Raw genomic sequence first — 23,667 nt, 5'->3', positions numbered from 1 at the left:
ACTGTCGATCAGCGGTGAGTTGTAGAACCAAATTTTCAGTACTGAATAAGTCGTTTATGTCGAAAAGATCGCAATCTTCACTACTAAAAAACTTTATGCCGACCGGGGGTTATTGCGGCCCCGACTCCACTTCAGGGTAAATCGAATCTTTGCCTCCCGTACCTGGTTTCGTAACCTTCCTGCTGTTACCGATCCCTCTTGATCCCGTAAGTCGGTTCACTCCAGTTCCTACGAAAATCTAAAAATATTCGGCTCACCTCCGCCGCCCTCCCCGCTCACAATATTTTCCCGAAGATTCGACAACCCCGCATCGGCGATTTCCACTCTGCGTGACGTCATCCACCGGGAGAAGAACAAAATCAATCCGTACTCGCGCCGTGGAAAATCGACCACCGTATGACCTATATATAGATATGCCGCCATTGTGAAAAACCCCAGCTCCGTCCCAAGTGAAAAATCTAATTTTCAGTGCCCCACAACATCTTTCCACGGGGTAAGTCGATCCTACATTGTGCACGTTCGTTTGTGTCGCTTTCCCTGTATCGCTTACTGGATTGAGAGCGGAAAATCGGGACGGGCCTGCCGGACAGACGAAAGGGGTTAAAATAGAGTGAGTTGTTAATTGTTTTTACGGGAAAATGTTTTAAATTGAGGGTGGGTGCGTTCGGGGCTCGTGGAAAGTCATTTCGAGTTGGAGATTTGTTGCTTTGGAAAAAAAATTCACCGGACGGGCTTTTAATGGAAATTTGAGGGTTGCGGAGGAACGTCTTAAAGGCGACGGGAAGAATTTTCAATTTAGGGGAATTGTCGGAAATTTGGGGCGTAGGGCTGTAGCCGACCGGGACTTAAAATAGCTGCACAAAAATTATTGATTTTTTCCGATTAAAAGTAAATTTTTGAGTTTCCAGGCCCTACAAGAGTGGCTGCACGCTATCCAACCCCGACATAAAGGCTTTTTTTAGTTTGGCGACATTCATAAATCAATGCTAAAATCCGATTGTTATCACACTAGGTAGTAATTATCGGAGTAACAGGTTTAATTCACGGTTTGGGTGTTTGTTGATCAATGAATGGGAGTTGCGTTTATAAGCACTCGTTTTCTGCATTGATGCTTATCAATGCGTTATAATGGAATTTCGAATATATTACTTATTGGAGTAATTGGAATGGCTGATTTTCCCTGTGGTATGGAAAAACAACTGACGTGGCGATCACTAACGAAATCATGAGAATGAGGACGCGTCCTGAATCACATACGTACACCAAAGTAGAGAGAGGCTACGTGCCTCTGTGTGTTTCACGTGATTAGTGAAGATTTTTATATATATATATATCTGTGCACCTTCCCTTCCTAATTCACGTTGAATTCGTACTCATCTGCCAAATCCATTCGCGTCTGTACGTTTAGTATCTTTCAATCGCAGCTAGAAAAATTAAAAATGGACGCTGGGGGGACGATGGATGAATGCTATGTATGCCCAGCAGAATCAGCTGCACAACGTTCGTTTCTTCGGAGTTAAATCGGGCGGCCATTTAACGAACGCACCTGTGTGATGGTCATCGTCGCGATGAAATGACGACGTGACGGATGTTCGAACTGCCCGATTCCCATGACGCCTGGGGCATGCCGTGAAGAGCGGACTTGCGAAGCAGTGGAGAGATGCCTCCTTACGTGCGGTTTCTCTTCCCTCCTTGCAGCTCTACGTGTGTGTGTGTGTGTGTGTGTGTGTTTGTGAGTGTGGAATCTCTGCCAGCCAAAATAAGGTCTTTCATGTTTTAAACTTTGGGATCAGTGTCGTAGAGAGCGCTGGGCCTGTGGGACGATGAATGGGGACCCGTTTAAGCGTCCTTCCCTCGCGCCTCTTCGTTCCCACGCAATTTTTCTACGCGTTAGTCGGTGAACTGTACAATTGCCGTTTGACTTGCGAAAATTAGAGAAATACTCGATCGCTCCGACTCGCGCCGAAACGCTGAGCCTCGCTTGAAGCTCGCCCCGCAAGGCTCCGCTCATCGCACAAAATCGCGCGTTTCCGGTTACATAAATATACGTTCAACTTCTGGGACTGACGCTTCTCGTCGGAGTCTTGCTCGAAGCCAAAAATGGCCGCATTTTCTCGAATTTCCATGTGCAGCTTAGAAGGCGTCCGAGGCCTCTTTAGGCCGTACTTTCCGTCTTAATTTCGTCCCCCGCTCTCGTCTGGTAGAATGTCGAATTCGTTGCTCTCAAAAGTCCTTCGTGGCCCGAAATTCACGCAGGCTTCCTGAAAGGAACCCCTTCATCACGTATTTACCAATGACCTCCAGGATCCGTACGTCTCCATTCGGTCGTGAAACGGGTCCGAAGTGATATCTGCTTCAAATTCACTCTGATGGCGTCACGAGAGTACGATTTTTCATACATTATGTGTGATCCAAATAAAATCAATGCGGCATCCAGGCCGGAAATAGAACGACGACCACATGTTACTGATCTCCGCAAAAAGTCCTTCCCAAGTGTAAGAAAATTGGGTCAAACTGCTCAACTAATTGACGCCAAACAGGCCCATTTCATATCTGACACGCTGCTTTCGGTCACGAGACGCTTATTACCAAAGTGCGGATTTATGGGCATAAAAAATGTTGATATCGGCACTTGGAAAGGGGGAGAGGGGGGGGATTTTCACACAACGTGCAGGTAAAGTGCCACGAAACTTGACAGAGGCAGAAAAATCAAGAGTTGACAAATTTGAATGTTCTCTATTCACGTGAACAATTAGCGTTTACGGCGAGAGCGTGCTAGTTCTGGTCAGCGATCGGTCCGGGATCCCCCGGTCTGGACCGTCGGGATGCCGCAGCCGGCCGGAGTTCCCCGGTTGCGTTATTCACGCGAAGTTCTCGCTGAAAACGAGCTCCGCGACCATCTCCTGAAGCATCTTCCTATCAATAGACTTTGGTGGGATAAACGGCGTATGACGGAGTGACGAGTGACGGAATGAATGACGATTTTTCGGAAGTTTACATGAAGTTTGAGAAATAAAATAAAAACACCGAGCGAAGGAAACGTTTGAAAGTGTTTCGTAGGCAAATTAAGAACACTCAGAAAAGCCATTAGCGGGGAAATACAAGCTTAATAAGCCGCTATCAGGGTTTTATTGTGCTGTTAACGATACGATGGAGTTACCATTATTATTTTTATCTCTCGATATTTTATCGATTTCAGAGATAGACAACACCAAGCGATCCGTCGGTTTATGGGCCGTTTAGGTTGAAATCGGGCAATAAATTTTCTATGGGAAAATAACATTCATATGTAGGTCCCATACAATCAGTTTCTCACATAAAGAGATATTGGCCTATTGAATTGTTGACTTTGAATGTGGCGTTATTCATGCTGGAAATTGGGTCGCAAAATTAGCAACAACTAGGTCGCAAACTGTCCCAACAAGAAATTGTTTAGCCAGAAAGGTCAGGGAATTAAAGGTATTGTTTGGACGGTATCTAGTCCGACGTGGTTGCGTGGGTGTAGAAAAATCGTCCGATAGTACGTATGGTGACGCCGTCAGTGATTTCCAGACAATGGACCTCGAACTCCAATTGAGGGCGGCCGAGGCACGTCGAGCGGATCTGGAAAGACAACATCAGGAGGCCCTCAGCGTGCTGGCAGGTTGCGGTCCAGACACGTTAGAAGCCCGCCAATCGAGGGTCAGGGAGCTGGACAAAAAAATTGCTCTGGAAAATGTCAGGTAGCTATACTGTTAATCTAAATTGAAAAGAATCTTCTTTGCTGGGATGGAAAAGTCCACTTTTCCTCCCGCCGGTGTCGTACCAAACGACTTGCCGATGTCAAGTTCCAGGAGGCTTGAGGTTGGCAGGTTCCCTTGTTAGAAGGTTGCGGTCCCGTCTCGGGACCTCTTCCGATTACCGAGGTCCGCATAGTCGAGCCCGAGAGAGGCAAAGTCGCACAGTTTTGCCCCAATTTGACCGACTTGGTATTTTCCACTAGATGCGAAGAACTCCAGCTTGAGCTGAGTTCCGCCACACGTACCCGGGGCCCAACTTCCGCCGGTTTGTCAGGCCTCACCTCGAACTACTCTACTGGGCAGCACCAGCCTTGGTCCCAATCTAAAGGTACTGAGATTGAAAAAATTATGGCAAAAATAGAGCAGGATAACAGAATATTAGCTGAGTTAGACCATAGTCGCAGTACTACACTAGGTGAGTTTTAGTTCTGCTTTTTTCGTAGTTGTACACACGGTTTGTCGTCAGCTTCGTAGTTTTCTGTTTTGTGTCAAGTAGTACTGGACCTGCGCTGGTAGAAGTGTGGTTTGCTCACCTTCCCCATCTATGTTCAACCATTTCACCACATTGCTCCCAAGGCACTTAATAATAAAAGCCAATTGCGTTATCCCCATAGCTGTTTGGTGTCGGTAACTAATGATCAAAGCCATTACTGACCTGAAACGTTGTTGTTCACATAGGTCAAGGACTGGCAACAAGTGTCAGTTCTCATGCTTTAGGAGAATGTAGCCCGCCAATTTCACCGATAACTATGTCGCATACTACTCCGAACATTTATCCGACCAATACGTCGCTAGGCGGTCAGCATAGCTACAATGCAGGTACCGCTAGCGCTACTTTAGGTTTAGGTTTTTCGAACTTTGCCAGCGAGGTGGTATCCATTGAAACGACAAAGTCACAGCAGAACATTGGCCAGTTTATCCGTTTGAATTTACCTCGCGGCAAAGTTACCAGGAGCTTGAAAAACCGGGTCTTAGACACATGCCAAATAATGCTAATGAATGATCTTTTTGGAGGCAGCGACGTAGTTATACGAGAAAATCCTTTCAGGAGTTCTTTCGAGTACTGGTACTGCGTACATCTCGAATCCTGCGAGCGTTGGCAACTACAACACTTCCACGTACAACAGCCTGGGGCAGCACTATGGTACTAGTAAATCTTTGATGGGGGCCACGGGGATTAGTAGTCTTGGGCATCATACTATAGGCATTGGCGCTAGTGGGATGGGACAGCAATCGGTTTTAGGTACTATCGGGTACTCGGCTTGCTCGAGGAACTTAAACGGGCATTTTTCAGGAACATTGATCCAGCCTATGTCGACCTTAGGGGGTAACGTCATCGGGGGAGCTTCGCTTCCATCCTCTGGTTTAGGAACTTCCATTGTACCTCCCACGAATTACGCCACTAGCACCATAGCAAATACTACCTTCACCAATCCGTTGGCGTCCTCTAATCCTAGCAGAATGTTAAGTGAGTTTTGATAATTGAAGATCAGGGATTGTTCAGTTTTAATTCAAACTGTTGCAGGTCAAGTGTCTTCTTACAATAACCCGTCGTTCAGCAACCCTATTACAAGTACTCTAAATCAGTACTCTACTCTGAATCAGTACTCCAATCCGCTTCCAATCGTCACCACCAGTTACACCAATGCGGTGACATTTTCCAACCCCTTAAGTTCCCATTTTAACAGCTTAGGGACTTCTGGCATGAATATTAAGTTGAAAGCTATCGATGACGTTGATTTGGGTAAGTGAGGACCAAAAACTCTCATTAACGAACTTTTCCGTTCTAAGCGAAAAATGTCTTCCGTTCAATTAAAGCACTATTTCGGTAGTTGCTAAATTATCGATTGAGATTCCGGAATGTTCATTCATTAAGCTCAATTAAATTATTCATGAGACAGCCGGTAATATCCTGTTAGGAGGTGCCAGTCCACGCTTGTAGAAACATGTGCGTTTTTCTGCCCGACAAATTAGTCGCGAATGAGCAGCTCATTAAATTGAGCTTCGATAAAATTGTTATTTTGAACAAAATTCTTGAAGATCATTCTGTTGCGTGGGCTTCACAAAGCTGCAAGTCTCGTAACACGGCCCTTTTCCCTTCCTTTCATATATGATGGATCCCCATGTATACATTAAGACGGGCCCGGAATAGTTCGCTTTCTGATCTCTGATCGAGCAAACAGGACGTTACTTAAATTACGATTTCCTTAAGGCCTTAAGGTCCATCATATTAGTGTAGTGGCAACTTTAACTAGAAAATAATTTTTCATCGTTTTCATCGGGGTTCACCCATTACCGCCATCGCGGTACTACCGCGCACATCATCGTTACTCCCACTAGGGTTAGCCGCTCCACCAACGAACTTCATAGTCACACACTCACTTATGAGCACCCCCTCATGTACATGTGCATAACTCCCACAACCCCTCCTTTCAACGCCCTCATGTTTTCCACTTTCCGAATCATCGCATCGCTCATCCTTCAGCCACGCTCCCCAATCTCATCCCATTTTTCCCACCAGGTCAACGAAGAGTGGCCACCCCCGTTACCCCACACCCTCCTCCTTGGACAGGGACGTTGGGTATTACTGACCTGCGCCCGCGCATGCTTACAGATGGCTTGGACTCGGATTGGAGCGGAGGGGCGACCCTTGGGGGCATCCAAACCGGTGACAGGAGCTTCTTGAATGGGCAGCAGGTTCCCGATGGCCAAGTCGATATGCTGGACATTCCAGGAAAAGGAAGATGTTCAGTGTATATTGCTAGGTTAGTTATAGATAGCTGCGTTAGACACCTCTGACTGTATTCCCGCAGGTTCTCCTACGAGCCCGAACCGGAGTCGGAAGAGGAATTGAGCATTGTGGCAGGAGATTATTTGTTGGTGTGGGGGGAGCCTATGGGCCCTGGCGGGTACCTGGACGCGGAACTTCTAGATGGTCGGCGGGGATTGGTGCCTGCCCACTTCGTCCAGCGGCTGATTGGTGGGTCTTCGTTTCGAACCCCACCCGAATCACATAAACTTGTTAATAGGTGACGACCTTCTGGAGTTCCATCAGGCGGTGCTTTCCACATTGCGCGAGGAAGAAATCAACCAAGAGAACTTTGCTGCCGATGTGGCAAGGCTGAACGAACTGGCAGAGATAGCGGAACAGCAAGAAGATGATAACAGTGGCCCTGAAGGTGAGGCAGGTAGGATCACTCGTGCATGAGCGGACTCATACGTCATTTCATTTGATCGAGGTGTGTGATTGTGAGGACTGTTTGATTAAGACTCCTTGAAATCGGGTAATACTAAGATTGATGGCTGGATTACATTACATTCTCTAGAGCTTAGGTAGTTATCCCAGGTGTGTCAGATGATGAATGCCCTAAGTGTACAGATATCATGAGCGGTTTGAGCAATATGTGTACGGAGGGGTGCTCATCGTCTATCACAACAGGTTTTTGCAAAGAATAATATAAGTTTAACGGTTATATTGGCGTACACAGTCCAGTTACATCAGAGTGAGTATCGTTTAGCAAGTGAATTTATGCTGAATTTCGTGGGTGTTTGTCATAGTTTTAGTATTATATTATTGCAGCTTGAATTGATTTAAGTATTCACATTTGTTAGGATTTTTGAAAATAATTTCAAGAGGCACATGGTTAGTTAAAATAGATCTAAAGTAATCGGGTACTTACACTACAGCTACAGTGTACCTCGAGAAGAGTAATACATCTAATCTTGGTTACTTAGAAAGCAGTTTGGTAATAGTGGCACGTTATTATAGCCTTAATTTTGTTTCACCTTTAACATTTCTTTGCTGTTTGGCCAATTTAGCGTTTTAAGCGTATTGGACTTGGTAGGCAGCGTTCGGTTAAAAGTGGCCTTAGCTCATGCTAGTCTCCCTTAAGCGACTTCCACTGCTTGATTGCAATCACGTATGAAGCTCAAGATGATTTTTAACTGAACCTCCCGTTTCTTGACAAAATGGCGCAGGCTTGGTTATCTGTTTTAAGTTTAGCCGGCTCTAGATGCCATATATGTAAATTTAGTCAGTTGAGAAGGACAAGCTTCCAGCCCGAAAGATTTGTTAGCTATATTGATAGATGACTAGTATGCATGAAAGCGAGCTTTCAGTAAGTACCTACGTATAACTTTAAACGATAAGCGTATGCGCCATAAATCATGAACGTCCATTCGGCAAGCCCTCTGAACCCTAGGGCGCAACAGGTGCCATCGAGCGCGATAGAATGATGAATCGCTTTTGAACTTGCACAACTCGCCCAAGCTAAGCCCAACAACGCTTAACTCGACTAAAACGGCCACATCCAAAGCTTCCTAGGCACTTTAGACTGATTTTAGAGTTTCACCTCACAGCTGATCTGCTGTTTTCCGTACTAGTGCCTGCTCCCAGGCAGCTAACCCTGGAACGACAGCTCAACAAGAGCGTTCTGATCAGCTGGACCGCTCCTGAGAATGTCGGTCCCAATCAGATCGAAAGTTACCACGTATACGTAGATGGAGTGCTCAAAGCTACAGTTAAAGCAACTGAGAGGACAAGAGCTTTAGTTGAGGGCGTCGATAGCAACAGAGTGAGTATGGCGAGTTGGTGGGCAACGAATCGGGGAGAATGTTCAATTCTGTTCAGCCACATCGCATCAGCGTTCGCTCAGTGACAGCCAATCGACGTACCTCACGTGACGCAGCTTGTACCATGATCATAGGCCGAGACACACATCAATTAGGACCCAGTGCCGTGAGGGCTTCCAATATCACCTCAACCTCGGCGGTAATAAGTTGGTTACCGGCCAACTCAAATCATCAGCATGTGGTGTGCGTTAACAACGTGGAGGTCAGGACTGTGAAGCCGGGGGTGTACAGGCACACGATCACTGGTAAAGCTCTGCGAGATAATTCGATTTTTGATCATTTAGGAGCGTGCTCTATTAGGTTTGGCCCCGAACACCCAGTACAGAGTGACTGTGCGGGCGAAGCACCACCGATCTGCGCAAAATGTGGCAAATTTAGCTGAGGAATTGCCCATGCCCGCAGCTGCGCATACGGATTTTAGGACGCTTCCGAAGGGGCTGCCCGACCCTCCTAGTGACATTTTAGTCGAGCCCGGTAGGTGATTAATTCCTCCGAATATCCGGACGTTACTATAATTGAAGTTATCGCGAATAGGGCCCCAGGACGGGACACTTTTAGTCACGTGGCATCCCATCACTACACCACACCACCCGGGTTCCAGCATCACCGGATACGCAGTATATGCTGACGGGAAGAAGGTGACAGACGTAGACAGCCCCACAGGTATAAGAACCCGTCAGAGAGCTTGAGGTCCCAAAGGCAAAATTACTTTCTTAGGCGACCACGCCCTGATAGATATCTCGAAGCTCCTGGGACTCAATCCCCGTCACGTGACAGTGCGCACTAAAGCTCGCGACAGTCAATCAACCGATAGCGTCCCCACAGCTATACCCGTGAGTGTGCTTCGAGGGGGCCCTGCCCGCAGGCAGCAGCCTCACAGCGCAGTGATGCCTGCCCATTTACGTCAGCAGATGCCTAGGAGTCAGCAGCCCGGGCAGCAAGTAAGTGTATTTGATTTGATGTAAAAATATAAGTTGCGTGGCAAATTGGTGATACCCTGTAGGCTCGTACAGGGTGATTTCGCCTAAGACTTGGATTTCGCTTTCAGGTCATTGAGCCTGACGAAAACTTAAGTGATAAAGAGATCTTCCCAAATTCGCAGGTCCATAGGCAGCAGCAAAGTGGTATCCCCTCAATAGGTAACGCAAGCATGACTCATTACTGAGTATGGTATCTATGAGATATCTTTGATTATTAACGAAGAGATATATTCAAGCGCTGAAGCCTTCATTGAAGCATTGCAATGTCGTCTATATCTCTTTTCAAGGAGACACTTAAAAGTTTTTTTATTGCGTAGATTGAATAAGTCATAGATCATCTTGGCATGAGAATGGTTAGTAGTTGGTTTACGCGCTTATAGAAGTCCGAGTAGAGAGCCATTTTATCACGAGCAGATTCTGTTAACCGAGAGAAGCAAGTGAAAGATACGTAAAACGTTAACAGGATTTGCGACAAAAGCGATTATATTCTTTAGATTATGTTAGGTCTGTAAAATATTTACTTGATGAAGGCCCTTTTGCTCTAACATCTATGGAACCATCTAGAATCTGCAAGGAAAGTAAATATTTTAACAGGCACCGATAAGTGTACCATAGAGGTAGCAACGTCTTGGCGCTCTACATCTCCTACCTCTATAGTAGATAATTGCCAATGGTATATTTAGATCTTGAGTTTTAGAGAGATCTTAGATTCTTGGTGTCGAAATTCCAAATCTACTAACCGCTTAGGCCAAAAATTTCTCTCCCAAACGAACCTTTAGCTCCCCGATCGCTTACAGAAATAACGAAAGAAAATTACGACCCCAACATGTCTGAAGACGAACTGGATTCTAGAAACAGGAGATTCAATAGGAACCAGCCCAGGCAGGTCCAGAATCCTGGCCAGCCCCAGCAGAATGTGCAGGGGGTCGCGGGTCAGACTTCGCAACAGTATTATCCCGGTGGTCAGCAAGGTATTGTATGAGTGTGAATTAAAGAGCAACTCTGACATTACTATACACAATTAAATCGATCGATCCTCAACCATTCTAATCTCAGCAATTCGGGTTTTCCCACATCGTCTCTGTCGGAGTCCCAGGGGGACGTGCCATAAAAACTATTTATGCGAGATGATGAGTTCTATAGGTAGCTCGGAAATCGTTTGCGACTGACCAGAATAATTTTTTCATCAGAAAACTCGACCAAGTCCAGAAGCCTGTGCTTCTAGAGGAAAGAACCCGGAAGGTTCATCTTCTGAGCCTCTAGGTGGAGTCTTTAATTGTGCGAACTGTGGGCTCACTCTGATGATTATTGTTGTGAAAATGCGAGAGAATAGAAACTGACCACGCCTCATGACAGGCGAAGATTGACTCAGGGGCTCCGCTGAGGAACTCGACTGAACGTTCAAACCAGTGGATCGACACTCAGGCTCAAAACATCTTACTCACAAAACTTTATTGATAAAGACACCGCTCTTTTGGATAGAAATTCATGTGGAGACCTGAAAGGCCTGACGCGTCCTCAGACATCTCCAGGGAGATCCAAAGTTTCGATTTCTCCAGAATCTGAAGGGAGGAAATTTGAGCAATTCCTAGGAAACCGAGGAATTTCTCTTTTCCTCAGATTTTACGTTCGTAGATTCGTTCGGTGGTGCTGGTCGAGGCGATACGAAGCATTTCGACCATCAACTACGTCTTTTTGGTTTTTTGAGGGAAACTAATGCTCATATCTCGATCGTCAAAACCCTGAACAGGAACGAACAATTTACTCTCTTGCCTTCTTCATCTTCCCTTTGATTTTTCTTTCAGCTCTTACGCGCTCGAAATTGTTCATTTTTTACCTTTGTCCTGTTCGTACGTGAATCTTCGAACGCCCAAAACGCTTCTAATTTACTCTCCATCATACCCAATCACACATCTTCCAGTGCAGGTAGGTACCGATCAAGTTTTTAACACTGATTTAATTTGGAATTTAATAGCTAGATTCTGGAGTTTTATGAGGGGAATGAAAAGCTCATTTTAGTGATAGTGTTCAAAAATCCCATTAGCTAATAGCGTTACATAGAGCATTAGGTAATTCTCCTGTATCGAGTATACGTACAAACCTCATTCACATAGAACCTCCCACCTTACGCCCAAAAATGCGTGAGAACTTCTGACTTAACGTTGCTTTTACAGTGGTCCAAAATCAGCGCCAAAACCAGATAATGCGCAACCAGCAGCCCGTGATGCGTCCATCCCCCAACAACCCCCAGAGCAAGATGCGAGACCAAAACACCAAACCAAAATATTTCGTTGCTTTGTTTGACTACGATCCCGCCACCATGTCTCCGAACCCGGACGCTTGTGACGAGGAACTGCCCTTTTCCGAGGGTGACACCATTAAAGTGTGGGGTGAGAAAGACGCGGACGGGTTCTACTGGGGGGAGTGCCGAGGTCATTAAAGCCGCCCCTGATCTCCCTGCGGCTCTTTAAGCATTTCGATTGCAGGCAGGAGAGGGTTCGTGCCCCACAACATGGTAATGGAGCTCGACAACCACAGCAACCAAGCACTGCAGCAACACAACAATCAGTCTTTGCAACAACCAATGAATCAATCGGTGAGGCGAATGGTCGCACTGTACGATTACGACCCTCAGGAGCTGAGCCCTAACGTAGATGCGGAAGTAAGTGTCTACAAGAACTCGTATTAATATCTGAGACAGAAATCACGGAACATTTTACAACGCACTCTACCAAACGCCTTTAACCCCAACTGCAGGTAGAGTTGAGCTTCACCACCGGGCAGATCATCACGGTCTTCGGGGAAATGGACGAAGACGGATTTTACAATGCCGAAATTGACGGGGTGCGAGGACTGGTACCTTCGAATTTCTTAGCAGACGCCCCTGACCAGTTCGGAGCGGGAGGTCCCAATCAAGGACAACCGAGAGGAGGTAATTGAAGGTGTTACGATCGAAACGGAAATGATGGGCTGACATGCTTGGTCCGAATTAGATAACTTCGCAGGTAGGAACCAACCCCAGCCGCGGGGAGTTGGGCCTGGCGCCAGAGGCCCTCCTCCTCCTCCCAGGGAGAATCAGATGAGAGGGGCAGTCAGCGGCACGCAGAATCGAGGCAAAGGTATGCTAGATTCTTGTTACGTATTTTGTTTGGTTTGGCGGACTCAGGAAATTCATGAAGTTAGGAACTAGGCAGAGCTACGTTTCAGATACAAATCGTTTATTGCAGACTATTCGTTTAGGGTTAATTGAGCTAGGGTTATACTCATCACACACTTGCTCTTCCCTCGATTGTGAGGTTTTTCTAACTTTATTTTTGGGTTTTCCGTTGATGGGCCGAGGAAGAGTACATCGCCGGATGTATTTTACTGTTAGGATTCCTTTCAAAAGACACCATACACATTCTATGTTTGTAAGAGACTGACACTGTATTTTTGTGTTTTCTCGCAAGCGTGTGATGTAACAGATTTATTTTCGATACAGTTTGTCATCAAATTTTTCTGTGTTGAAAATAGATTGTTGTTAGCTTTAATTGTTTGCCATAAATAGCTTCGCCGCTCATGGAATTTTTCTCAGTATGGATATGGTGCGCTATTTATGGCGCGTAATCTCAATGTATGAATTTGCACTAATATCAGATTGCCAATTGCTAGCTCTAACTTTTCTACCTCTTTAACTCGCCTTAATTCAAAAGACAATTTTACTGCCAATTACGTAACAGCCGGGCTGCGCGTCCTGCGATGTCTCGTGCGTTCGACCAATCGCGGGCCTCCGTCGAGGTTCGCATAGAGTCGCCTAGTTAGAGTGTTATAATCTCATCGAGCCACTGTTGATTTCAGATAATCGAAAAGACGATGCATTCGCCCTCGTTATTTCACATAAATATCACTTTCGTACGATGAAACACGGCTTTCTCTCAATAACCGCTGGCGGCCTCGGTAACGGGTGCTATTTCGAGACAAATACCTGTTAATTGAGTAAACTGTTGACAGCATCCTGGATACGGATGGCTGGACGAAAGAAGTAATTATTGGATAAAAATCCACCGGTGAAGGGCGATCAATGTAGGGAGGTCAGTAGGACTTCGCACCGATAACCGACCACGAAAATGAGACAGATGGATTATTGAAAATTGGGTGGGCCTTAACCAAGTGCGTTCAGACAAGCTGGCACGCTATTCCGAATCACTCTGATTGCGAGCATACTTGCTTGGGAACGTCCTGCAAGTCTCATCGAATCACCCCGAACAGCTTGAGATAGCAACCGTCTTCCAGATTTATCTCCACCCTGTACACATTTTTATTAACTTTGATCATTTTCGCTTTTACCATACTCTTATGACGTAAAACTGATAAAGGTAAAGCTGATAAGTAAATATATTTTGTCTTTTGAATTAAAACAAGAATGGCGTGGCAGACTGTGACATGTTGGACTTTCCCTGTACATTCGAGTGAATGCAACTTGAACGGCTTAATTGCGTTCATCGGAGGGTGCGCTATGGAAGTGGTGGAAAGCTCTCCCGGGAGGGAGTTTCCATGGAAACCAGACTGAACCGCCGACCTCCAGGAACTGGAGAGTTTTCGGAGGTCGCAGGGCGCTCGCAACGTTCACGAATAGTCCCCAGAAGAAGCGGATGACACTGAAGATATTCTCCGAATATCGCAGGCCAAACGTGCCGGTTGCGAAGTGTCTAGTTCGCGCGTTTCCATGGAAGCCATACTTCCCTTGACTTTTATAGTGACTGGATCAACGCGCATGACAACTGCGCCCGGGAGGTTATTCCTATGGAAACCACGAAACTGGGGCGCACTCTATTTCAACGCTTGCGTGCATACTACCCTTTAGGGAAACTTGCCTCGAGAGCCAGTACTGTTTCCGTTAAAATTGCATCCGGGATTTCCACGAAAAACCAAGAAAAGCTTAACTTATTTTCTTAAAGTCGGAAAATTATCTTTTCGAGTTTGCCGGCTCTCAATAATTCGACCGTAAAGAACTGAAGATCCAACATATCACATGGCCACGCCCTTAAAAACAATCTCTGTCCGCTATTCGCTGATCAGACGCAGGGTTGCCACATTGCCTGACCGTTGTTCGTTTGTCTGTCTGTTGGTCTAGATGCCTGCCACCTGTTGTATAGCTCCTCTCAGTTAGACTCATCCTTCAACAACACTCAAGCATCGATGTCGAACACCAACAACACTTCTACCGAGCACCAACAGGTATATTTGTTACTCTGTCTCTCAGATTCTTTCTCTCGCTTCGCTTCGTTCTTCACTTCTTTTTTGTTATTTCGCTTTGCCTATTTGATGTCAGAGCTGTTGCTACTTTTGCACTCCAAAATATTTTGGATACTTAGAGGGTAGCCAGAGCTAGAATGAGCTAGAATGACATATCGGTGTTAGAACTGCTTCATTACGTTACTTTTTTGCTGAAAATTTATTGTTGTGTTTATTACGCTAGTGGTTTGCGATTGCGCGTTTGGGGGGCATTATTGGGACGTCGATGTTGTAAAGCTCCGCTCCCACGTTAGTCTTTAACATGGATGTGTTTGCTGCATGTGAATACTGATTTTTGGTAAAAACATACATAACTGTTCCAAAAATACCCGACAAATGAAACTGCTTTTTTAATTATAATTTTAATGTGTAAAACATGATTACACGTTATTTTGCTAGGATTTTAATATCGAATGCTAATTTGAAGGTTGTTTTGAATAGGACTAATTTGTTTTAGAATATGTTAGACTTAGCTCTGAATAGACGTTTTTGATAGTTTGTTGGAGACCTAGACATTACTTATTGCTCTGGTATTTTTATCCGGAGCGTGTTTTCTACCTATTAGGCCCCCTGAACTGCCCGGAACCCCTACAATCCCAAAGAAATATTTTTCAAAATTATTCTTTTAACGGGATTTATTACTAAAATTAAAGGGCGATTAATTTATTTTTTATTCCAGTTGGAAACGAAGGAAACCTTACGAGTTGCGTTTATTATCGAGGAAAATTCTCACTTCCCCCCCCCCTTTCGTTCTCCCCCCTTTCCCTTTTCCCCATTTGACCTCCCCCAAGGGGTTACACCGCAACGACCTCGTCGGCTTCATTAAATATCCAAGGCTTCACGTGTCAAAAACACTTCTCCTGCTTCCCACCTCCTTTAATCAATCAGTCAATCAATAAGTGCCGCTCAAGATTAAATTGTGCTCTTGGCACACTTATCGTGACGTGCATTTTCTTAAAGTTCCAAACTCCTCGACCTCCAACCCGCTTTAGTGATTTCTTCAACAATTCTCAATGATCCTGCGACCTCTATATGTTGTGAAGATCGTCGTTTCCGATCATCCCGATTTTGCCGTGAACCTTTCAAGAAGCTGTAAAAACAAATAGTTTCTCTGTTGGGCCTTCGCTCGTCATATCAACTAAAACCAGAGATTTTAAGCGTCTGGATAACCATTAGCCCGGCGACACGATGAGGGCCAGACCATTGATGTGTTACCAATTTTAACCGCAGCTCGATCTCCGTGAAGTCCTTCGAATCCGGAATTTCCACGAGAACCATCTTCCTGTTACATTTAACCGCATTCTTATATTTTACCCCCAAAGGAAGTTCCGCCCATTCGCCTACAACCGCCTCGCGAAAGACTAATTGTTGCTTGAATTTAAAGGGGAGGCTTCGAGGGATGCTGAGACCCGGGCCTGGTAACCAATCCCAAATGCAAACGACACAGCCCAACCAATCGCAGCCATTCGGCCAACCAATTTCCCAGAACACCTCGATGGGTGGGCTGTTCTCCAGCATCACAGGGTCCGGCCAATCGCAACCAATCAACCAACAGACTTACGGCCAGACGAACCCGCAGAACCAAAGGATACAGCATAAGGGGGTGCCCCAAGTCCTTCCTACCGTCGGAGGGATGGCTTCGAGCGGGGTGCAACCTCAACCAGGTGCCGGAGGCGTGCCAGGCGGTCCAAATTTAATGCAGAAGCTCAACGAAATTACCGCACCAGGTGGTGATATCTTGTCGAAGGGGAAGGAACTTATTTTTATGAAATTTGGTTTGGGGGGTAAATAACCCTTGAACAACTGGGGCGTGGTGCCGTTTAGGTGTTGTTCCAGACTTCTAATGACGGTCGTAGGGTGAGTACTGGAAGTACTCCACTATATAAAAATTAGCTAGCAAGGGCGAAAGCCATCTGTAATGTAAAATATTGAATAATCATTTAATATCGGCTTTTGATATCACAAAGGGAGTGTCGAAGTAGGGTGAGGCACGGTTATGATGCGTTGTTGACACTTGTTCGCTTTTGTGGGTGGTTTTGGAGATGCTGCGTTTATGTAGATCATGGGAGGATAATAAGACAATAATAGCCTTTACTAGAAAAAAAAAAAAATATATATATATATATATATATATACATGTATATGTATACATATAGGATAAATTAATTGAATATTATTATTACTGATTAGATAATTTACCCCTTTTGCGTGGCGGTTATTAATTAAACACTTTGTCGGTGCAATTTCAAACAAGTTGTTCATATATCGCATGTAAGCGCACCATGTCCAAAAATGCCCTTTGCTGCAAGTCGCATGCAGGGTGCCTCGTTACACACTCCCGCTTGGTAATTTTGCATGAAACTTCTGGGGTTTCGTGTAAAGATTTGAAACGCTTTATTTAAAATATACAGGGTGTGCAAAAAAAAACGGGGCGGAACAAACTTTTGCTTTCTTAAATGGAACACCCTGTATATTTTTTAAGATCGGGTAGACTGCATCGGGGATTTGAAAATTTCTATGATGTATCATCCCTCCACGGCGAGCCGTGAAGCGCGATGAATTTTTTTCCGCAAAATCTATCACAAAAAGCCGATTAGGGAAGTTCGTTTTTTGCGAAAATCCCCGGATATGAAATTGAAATCGCCGCGACGCAGCCCGTCCAAGTTTTGTAAATATGCTGGTCATCCCGTTTAGCGAAACGGAAGTTTGGTTTGTCGTATTTATTTGGTGCACCCTGTATATTTCAAGTGCGGTGCGCGCAAGAACTTAAGAAAAACCCCACATTTTCGTGCCGCACAATTTCGAGAGGGAGCGTTTCTAGCGAGCCACCCGGTACTACATAAATTATTGTAAAATTTTGTATGTGATGGTTTATCGTGCAACAAAGAGCAATCGGAACGGTCTTAGCTTGACGGCGTCCACCAGAATATAAAACGATACGGGGCGTTTCCCAACAGTTCGTCGGAAATTCAGGCAGTGCTTTCGTGTGCAATTTCAAGGAAATCAGTTCACATGGACATGGGCCCTCTTTCGCCCCCTCTGATATACGACAGACTTATCAGGAAAACATAAAAAAAATTAGGGTTTTTTATCATTCCGTATTTCAGACTGGAGGAGAGAACGGACCCGCGTTCATATGACCTCGTTTCCTTGAAATCGTCCACAGATTCACCATTACGAAACGCCCCGCAGTTGGCAGCTGCAGCGGCAGCTCGTCCACATTTGTTGCAGCATAAGCCGCCACATGCGTAGCAGGGAAAAACTACTTTTCATAATTACTCACTTAAATCTATTTATGAACAATGCAATCGTACAGGATGTATCAAAAGCACTAGTCAACACATTCTTTGTCAAGGCCCCTTTCTCTCCAATCCATTTTGACATACCTTGTACCATACTATAATTAAACATTAGCTTTTAATACTAATAACATAATATATCTGTATGTAAATTTTTCAATAGCGTTATACTATTATAGGGTGATCTAGAGAATGCAAAACGAATCAAAGGCTGTTGAAGGGGGCGTAATGATCGTTCTAGATCTCCTTCACTTAAAAATTCGTAACTTCTTTAAACAAAAATATAATATTGACTGAAATCTTTTTCTATATGTATAAAAAGACATATTTTGTCCGAAGAGTTGAATATACAGGGTGTGTCAAGTCCCAGTTTCGTTGCAATCGTCGGGGACATCCAAGGTGTGTATCATTAAACTTGCCACACTCTATACATTTCCGCCAGTTTCTCTTATGTATGCATATAATAAGTATATTCGACAAATTCCAAAATGTTAATAAAAAAACTCGTGTTCAAAAAGCTTCTATGGTTACCCATATTGCTTGACTTTGTTACCATATCTTACATGTAAAATCTATGATATATTTAATGAACGTAACAGTATTAATCACTTAAAGGTCATCACGACAAGTCGGTTTTAAGTACAAACAGAAATTAAGAAGACCAAGTATCTTAATACTAAAGCGTAGACTTATTTTCAATTATTATTATTATTCATAAGATTTCAAACTGTTACGTAGATTTTTTATTGGAATGTGTTGGTGGATTGACAAGAATCGCAGTTTTCACAGAAACGCATCTTCAATCACCTCTCGGGTCCCCGCTTTCAGCCCTTTCAGACGCGAACTGCCGAAGGTGCGGTGCGCGCATGCGGCGCGAGGGACGCGCGCGCGTGCTCTCGTGCCGCATGCGCGCGTTGAAAGCTCGCCAATCCGACAATCACGGGACGGAATAGTTTCACGAGTGAAATTCGTCGAACGTCGACTAACCGCACTTTTCTGGAACTCGAGAGCCCCCCCCTCCACCCCGCGGGAGCCCTTTTCTATCGGCGAATTTACCGCGCAGGAGCGCGAAGCATTTTTGCACCGTCATCAGTTACAGCCGCGAACCATCCCGGACTCTTTCACGTGGAAGAGGACGAAAAATGCCTTTTTATCATTTCAGAAAACACCGCATTCCGATGGATTTGTTTCTTTTCCGCGTTCACCAGCCCGACGGGGATTTCACGCCTGATGTGACGGAACGAGTCCCGATCACGTGGTCCAACACGCTCACTGCCCCTTGTGAATCCAAACACACGTTATAATTTTAGATGTTTTAGTGTTCTCGTGTTCGTTTAATGACTTCTAGTCAGCAGAATGATTCGTTGCTCTTAAGTTCGGCACAACAGTTATCGTTAAACATGGCTTAAAATAAATTATAATGTACAGGTATTGTTAACTGAATGTTTGCTAAATGTATAATGAGTTGTGCCTTCTCGATCAGTTTATAAATAACGCACAAAATACAGTATGAAGTACGAAGGAGCTTTGGCGGATAGTTTCCTTGTCCTGATTAACCCAAATTTGTGCCCAGCAAAGGTGCGGTAAAAGTCACACAGAATTTTTCCATTCAGTTTCTTGTTTTCCAGCAGGGAATTTTGTGATACTTACTTACTTTTGCCCGCATGATTCTTCGTGTACATAGTTATTATATTTCCGATAATAAATACGCTTTTATATTGTATAATTCAGAGGCGTGCGGGATGTTCGGTTCACGGCGCCTGCGCCTAATCCGAGCTTAGGTGGCAGATTACGTGCGAGGCGGGCCCTCTCCGCGCTCCGCGACGGAATCGATCATCCCGAGTCTCGATACGGCTGAAAAGAAACATGTGGAAATTATCCGAAATATCTAACGAGACTCTTAACTTTATCGCAACCCCCAATTTCCTGATCCTTCATTGTCGGGAATGCAGCAATCAATAGAAGCGCACACCTAAACATGAGCAAACTCGTATCAGCGAAGTTAAGCGTCTCTGATTCAACTTACCGAGTATTTAGTGATTTTTATGAATGGTTGTGAACTTGGTCAGCTGACATATCAAAATATGGCCGAGAAGTAAAGATTGTGTATGGGCCTGCTTGTTACAGAATTATAAAGAAAACTATCAATGTATTATACACACTGTATCGATAAAATGATGAAAATAAATCATTTACGAAGTTAGATTGTCCCTTTATTCGGTACGGCCACGAAGTAATCAATCGGGAGTGTCAAAAATATATTACTCAAAGGATATGGATTTAGTTACAGAACAAATATTTCTTGCTGGACTGACGTAATAAATCATCTCCTGTTCTCCTTATAGGCTTGAACCTGGTTTTCGCAGGCCTCCAAATAACTTCTAACCTTTTTGCATTTGTACTTAGTTTCCTGGCAGAGTTGCTCCAGATTTGGCAAAGTGCCACCAAAATCGGAAGGAAACGTATCTTTGCCGATGTGATTTTTGAAAAACGCCTCCATGTCCGCGTTCGGGGAATGAGTTATTATCTAAAATTTACCATTAAGGGAAAAAAAAATCGGAGCTGCAGATTGCCTCACCATGTCGAAGAGCTCTCTGTTCATAAACGGCTTCAAAATGACCAGTATCTTATCGAAAACGTATGAGGTGTTCAAAATGTGAATATGTTTCAATTGGGTGGGCAAGGCCTCTTGCAGAAAAGCGAAGAACTTCTTCACAGTGGACAATTTCAGTCTCGTGATGTGCATTAACCCCACCTGAAAGGTTGCTTTACATGAAGGCATTGACGAGGCCTAAAAGGCGCGTGCGTACCCCTTTTAAATTCAGGACCACTATCAGTCCCGCAGGTGGATTTTCGTGTAGTATGTAATCGAGGTACATGAAGACCACTTTACATTGTGAGTCCAGGTTAAAGCTGGAATAGCTGGTGTCTTTAAGGGATCCTATCACCACCGAGTAGTTTTCCTTGGTTCGTTGAGGCATTATTGCCACGCTCCTGCAAGGAGTGGGAAAATGCTGTTGGAAATAAATAATTTTCAACTCTAAGGGACTTTTACATTAGGGGGAATGGAAAAAAGAAGAGGGGAAAATATTGACTTTCAGATCAGATCTGGAAGATTTCTCTTACACATCGGGTAAAGAATCTCGTGCACGGCAGCGCGCTCGGAACCAATCTCAGGTAAGGTTGCTTTGCGGGGAAAATCTCGGAAATTTGAACGTGAGGTTGTGTTATGACTTTCCCGTTAAAGTACTTCCTGGGCCCGGTTCTGGAGTTTCCTCGATCAATTATCTATTCATCACATTTCGAGAAACACAGTCAAACATCACGACGTACCTTCAATCCGGACAGATTTCAGAGTTGGGGAGCTCTGCGTTCAACCATATCCGAGAATTTTTCAAGTTGCGCGGGTACACAGAATAGAATCAAAGTGCCCGAACGTGCAATGAAAATATGGAAAGTCAAATGAGATAAATCGCGAAAAGGTGCTTGTTCTGAAATATCATCAGATTTGCAGCTTGGAAAAATCGATTGACTGGACCTATTTTCATTCGGAAAATGGAAGTTCTCGCCTAAACGCCCCTTGTAAGATTTTCGCTATCTTCGGTCCGAAAACTAAGAAGTCATACTTACGACACTTTAAAGCTGTTAATCATCTCGTCCCCATCCAGATCCCTTTCGGCGAACAGCTCAGGGGCTGCCGCCTTATATTTGAAAAAACAGACAATGCAGTTCTTCGTGGCTTCTATATCGTTTTTACAGGCTATGAGAAATATCGCAATCTGCTCGTCCGACAAATGAGGTATCGTCGGCATAAGGTTCAACCATTCTCGTAGCGCGTCTATGTTGTAGCTGGTAGTTCGATTGGCCTTGACCAGATCTTCTGCTGTGAAATTGTATTCTATCCTCGGTTCCACCATTTCAAAGGTCAATGTCCTATGATGGTGATAGTAGGTGCTTAGGATTAGGAGTTTGTTCTGTCTGCTAACTTTTAGCAGAAACTCTTCAAAACTGCAGTAAAAGCTCGTTTACCTACCAAACATTCGTTCGTTCGTTAATGCTGATGAATTTCGAGGACCGCATAAACGGAGTGAAGTGTGAAAATGGAAGTGCAAAGGGAAAGAAGTAACGAATTAATTTTTATTACAAAGTACAGGTCCCAGGTACCGATCTGGTATAGTACCACAACTCATTTTTGTTTATAGCTGCCATTTTAATTACTTAAATTGCAATTAAGGAAGCTACGTATGACTTGTTGAGTTCGGAAGTAAACGAGCATTTAATGACGTTCGTAGAGTGAAATGATGCAAAATTGAATTATAAATCCTGGAAAACCAGGCCAAAAACGGCTTGACTTGTCTTACAGTTGTTTTCTAATCGCATCGTATTGGATTAACTTAGAAACTTAAAGTCGGGCTTCCTTACCGTTAGCTTCGAGGAAAACAAAACTGTTACAGCATGAACTGGCCCAGCTGGACTAAACCTTACACGAAACTAAGTAAGCAATATTATCCTATAAGCTTAAAATGAACTAATTTCGCATAAAAAATGTTGGACCTTGTGGACTATATTCAGTAATTAAAAATTAATTAATTACATGCCATCATAATTAGCCATCGTTCGATCGTACATGTACGTATGTAAATTTGAGTTTTTCCACGTGTTGGATGTTTCCCAAATCGATGTTCAATGTCCCGACTCTAATTGTTGTTCAATGAATGCTACGAAATGTATCGGAAAGATTAATAGTGATGTCACATGCTTTTTGTAAATTAAAGGTCGAAGATTATATTAGCGAAGGTGCATTTACAAGTGTACGATTTTTTCCTCCTTGCAAGTCCGAAATCGAACTTTTTGTGATCCAGTAGCTTTCCGAAAGCTTTGAACAACCAGAGTGATTTGCATTCGCAACCTCACGTTTCTCATGAAGAATTTTCGCACGGCACCAATGCGCACAAGAGATGTTGCTCCTAGACCAAGTGCACTCTGTTACTCCTGTAAAGTGTCTTTTTTGCATCAAATACGACGCAATGTTGTTTAGAATGGAGACCTAACGCCGTACACAGCATTTTGTTGTATTTTCCTCATCAGACAATTGTATTTTTAGCAACTTTTGTTTCGTTAAAATGGTAAAGTGTTATCGTCAAACAAATTGAAGAACGTGTAATCCGTTCTTTAAAAGCTGCCTGCATTGCTGTTGTTCTGTTGGAGTCTTAAGGGAAAAAGCTTCTGACACCAGGTATTCTTTTGTACGTGGATACCGCCACGTCAAATCAGGACGATGGTCGAGACAAAAAACTACCGTAACGTCAACAAGTCTATATTTTAAAAATCTGTGATAACTATTTTGTATTAGGCGCGTTCGAATCTCTAGTATTGACTAATGATTTTTTCCAAAAAAAAGGGGCAGGGAAAAAAACGAGCAGAATTTGGTTTCAGCCCATTTTGTTCTAGTCGACCAATCAGAACACAGGTTTGGTAGATTCCCACGAGCTTAGGATTTTTAGATTGAATAACAAACAGACCTTAAAAGGTTTTTGCAATTAATGTCTTAACACATGTGATTCTGCGAAGGGCCAAATTACTGATAGGGACTGGTGAGTGGCGACAGAGTCACGGTGTGTTAAGTGTACTCGAGAATATTTTTACCTAATGGTTCTCACGGTCAAACCAGAACATCCCTTAAGTTGAGCGATTTATGTATAT

General features: G+C 44.2%; 2 protein-coding genes across 19 annotated transcripts; one reads left to right on the top strand and one right to left on the bottom strand.

Annotated features, from left to right (window-relative positions):
* Positions 1-355: 355 nt before the first annotated feature.
* Rbp (RIM-binding protein) lies at positions 356-20,167 on the top strand. 17 transcript variants are annotated; one of them, XM_066288894.1, is made up of 23 exons: positions 356-493; positions 3,553-3,722; positions 3,983-4,107; positions 4,458-4,598; positions 4,828-5,022; positions 5,074-5,247; positions 5,305-5,523; positions 6,301-6,544; positions 6,593-6,759; positions 6,809-6,967; positions 8,139-8,353; positions 8,410-8,656; positions 8,712-8,885; positions 8,946-9,074; positions 9,129-9,352; positions 9,460-9,550; positions 10,171-10,362; positions 11,566-11,823; positions 11,878-12,053; positions 12,146-12,323; positions 12,385-12,510; positions 14,505-14,608; positions 16,050-20,167. In XM_066288894.1, the coding sequence occupies exons 2-23, from the start codon at positions 3,556-3,558 to the stop codon at positions 16,455-16,457; spliced, it is 4,113 nt and encodes a 1,370-aa protein (XP_066144991.1). In that variant the 5' UTR covers positions 356-493; positions 3,553-3,555; the 3' UTR covers positions 16,458-20,167. The 17 variants fall into 17 exon arrangements, with proteins under 17 accessions (XP_066144991.1, XP_066144988.1, XP_066144983.1 ...); XM_066288891.1 differs by having other exon boundaries at positions 3,983-4,194; XM_066288886.1 differs by adding an exon at positions 7,268-7,282 and having other exon boundaries at positions 3,983-4,194; positions 4,828-5,247; positions 6,809-6,958; positions 8,163-8,353.
* A 40-nt stretch (positions 20,168-20,207) lies between these two features.
* LOC136342761 (retinaldehyde-binding protein 1-like) lies at positions 20,208-22,545 on the bottom strand. 2 transcript variants are annotated; one of them, XM_066288899.1, is made up of 5 exons: positions 22,387-22,545; positions 21,595-21,897; positions 20,775-20,958; positions 20,543-20,719; positions 20,208-20,491 (listed from the first exon to the last, which is right to left on the bottom strand). In XM_066288899.1, the coding sequence occupies exons 2-5, from the start codon at positions 21,879-21,881 to the stop codon at positions 20,288-20,290; spliced, it is 852 nt and encodes a 283-aa protein (XP_066144996.1). In that variant the 5' UTR covers positions 21,882-21,897; positions 22,387-22,545; the 3' UTR covers positions 20,208-20,287. The 2 variants fall into 2 exon arrangements, with proteins under 2 accessions (XP_066144996.1, XP_066144997.1); XM_066288900.1 differs by having other exon boundaries at positions 21,595-21,993; positions 22,387-22,470.
* Between the last annotated feature and the right edge of the window lie 1,122 nt (positions 22,546-23,667).

Source organism: Euwallacea fornicatus, chromosome 12, assembly GCF_040115645.1.
Source record: "Euwallacea fornicatus isolate EFF26 chromosome 12, ASM4011564v1, whole genome shotgun sequence".
NCBI classification, from domain to species: Eukaryota; Metazoa; Arthropoda; class Insecta; order Coleoptera; family Curculionidae; genus Euwallacea; species Euwallacea fornicatus.
Note: the sequence above shows the minus strand (reverse complement) of the source record. Positions and strands in the feature narration are given on the sequence as shown.

Excerpts from the sequence above, each read along its gene's own strand:
- Rbp (XM_066288881.1), top strand. The coding sequence starts at position 3,556 with ATGGACCTCGAACTCCAATTGAGGGCGGCCGAGGCACGTCGAGCGGAT. Across the intron at positions 8,354-8,409 it reads AGGGCGTCGATAGCAACAGA|CCACATCGCATCAGCGTTCG; the intron begins GTGAGTATGGCG and ends AATTCTGTTCAG. Across the intron at positions 11,824-11,877 it reads CTACTGGGGGGAGTGCCGAG|GCAGGAGAGGGTTCGTGCCC; the intron begins GTCATTAAAGCC and ends TTTCGATTGCAG.
- LOC136342761 (XM_066288899.1), bottom strand. The coding sequence starts at position 21,881 with ATGGTGGAACCGAGGATAGAATACAATTTCACAGCAGAAGATCTGGTC. Across the intron at positions 20,720-20,774 it reads TGGTCCTGAATTTAAAAGGG|GTGGGGTTAATGCACATCAC; the intron begins GTACGCACGCGC and ends GCAACCTTTCAG. Across the intron at positions 20,492-20,542 it reads ACAGAGAGCTCTTCGACATG|ATAATAACTCATTCCCCGAA; the intron begins GTGAGGCAATCT and ends GGTAAATTTTAG.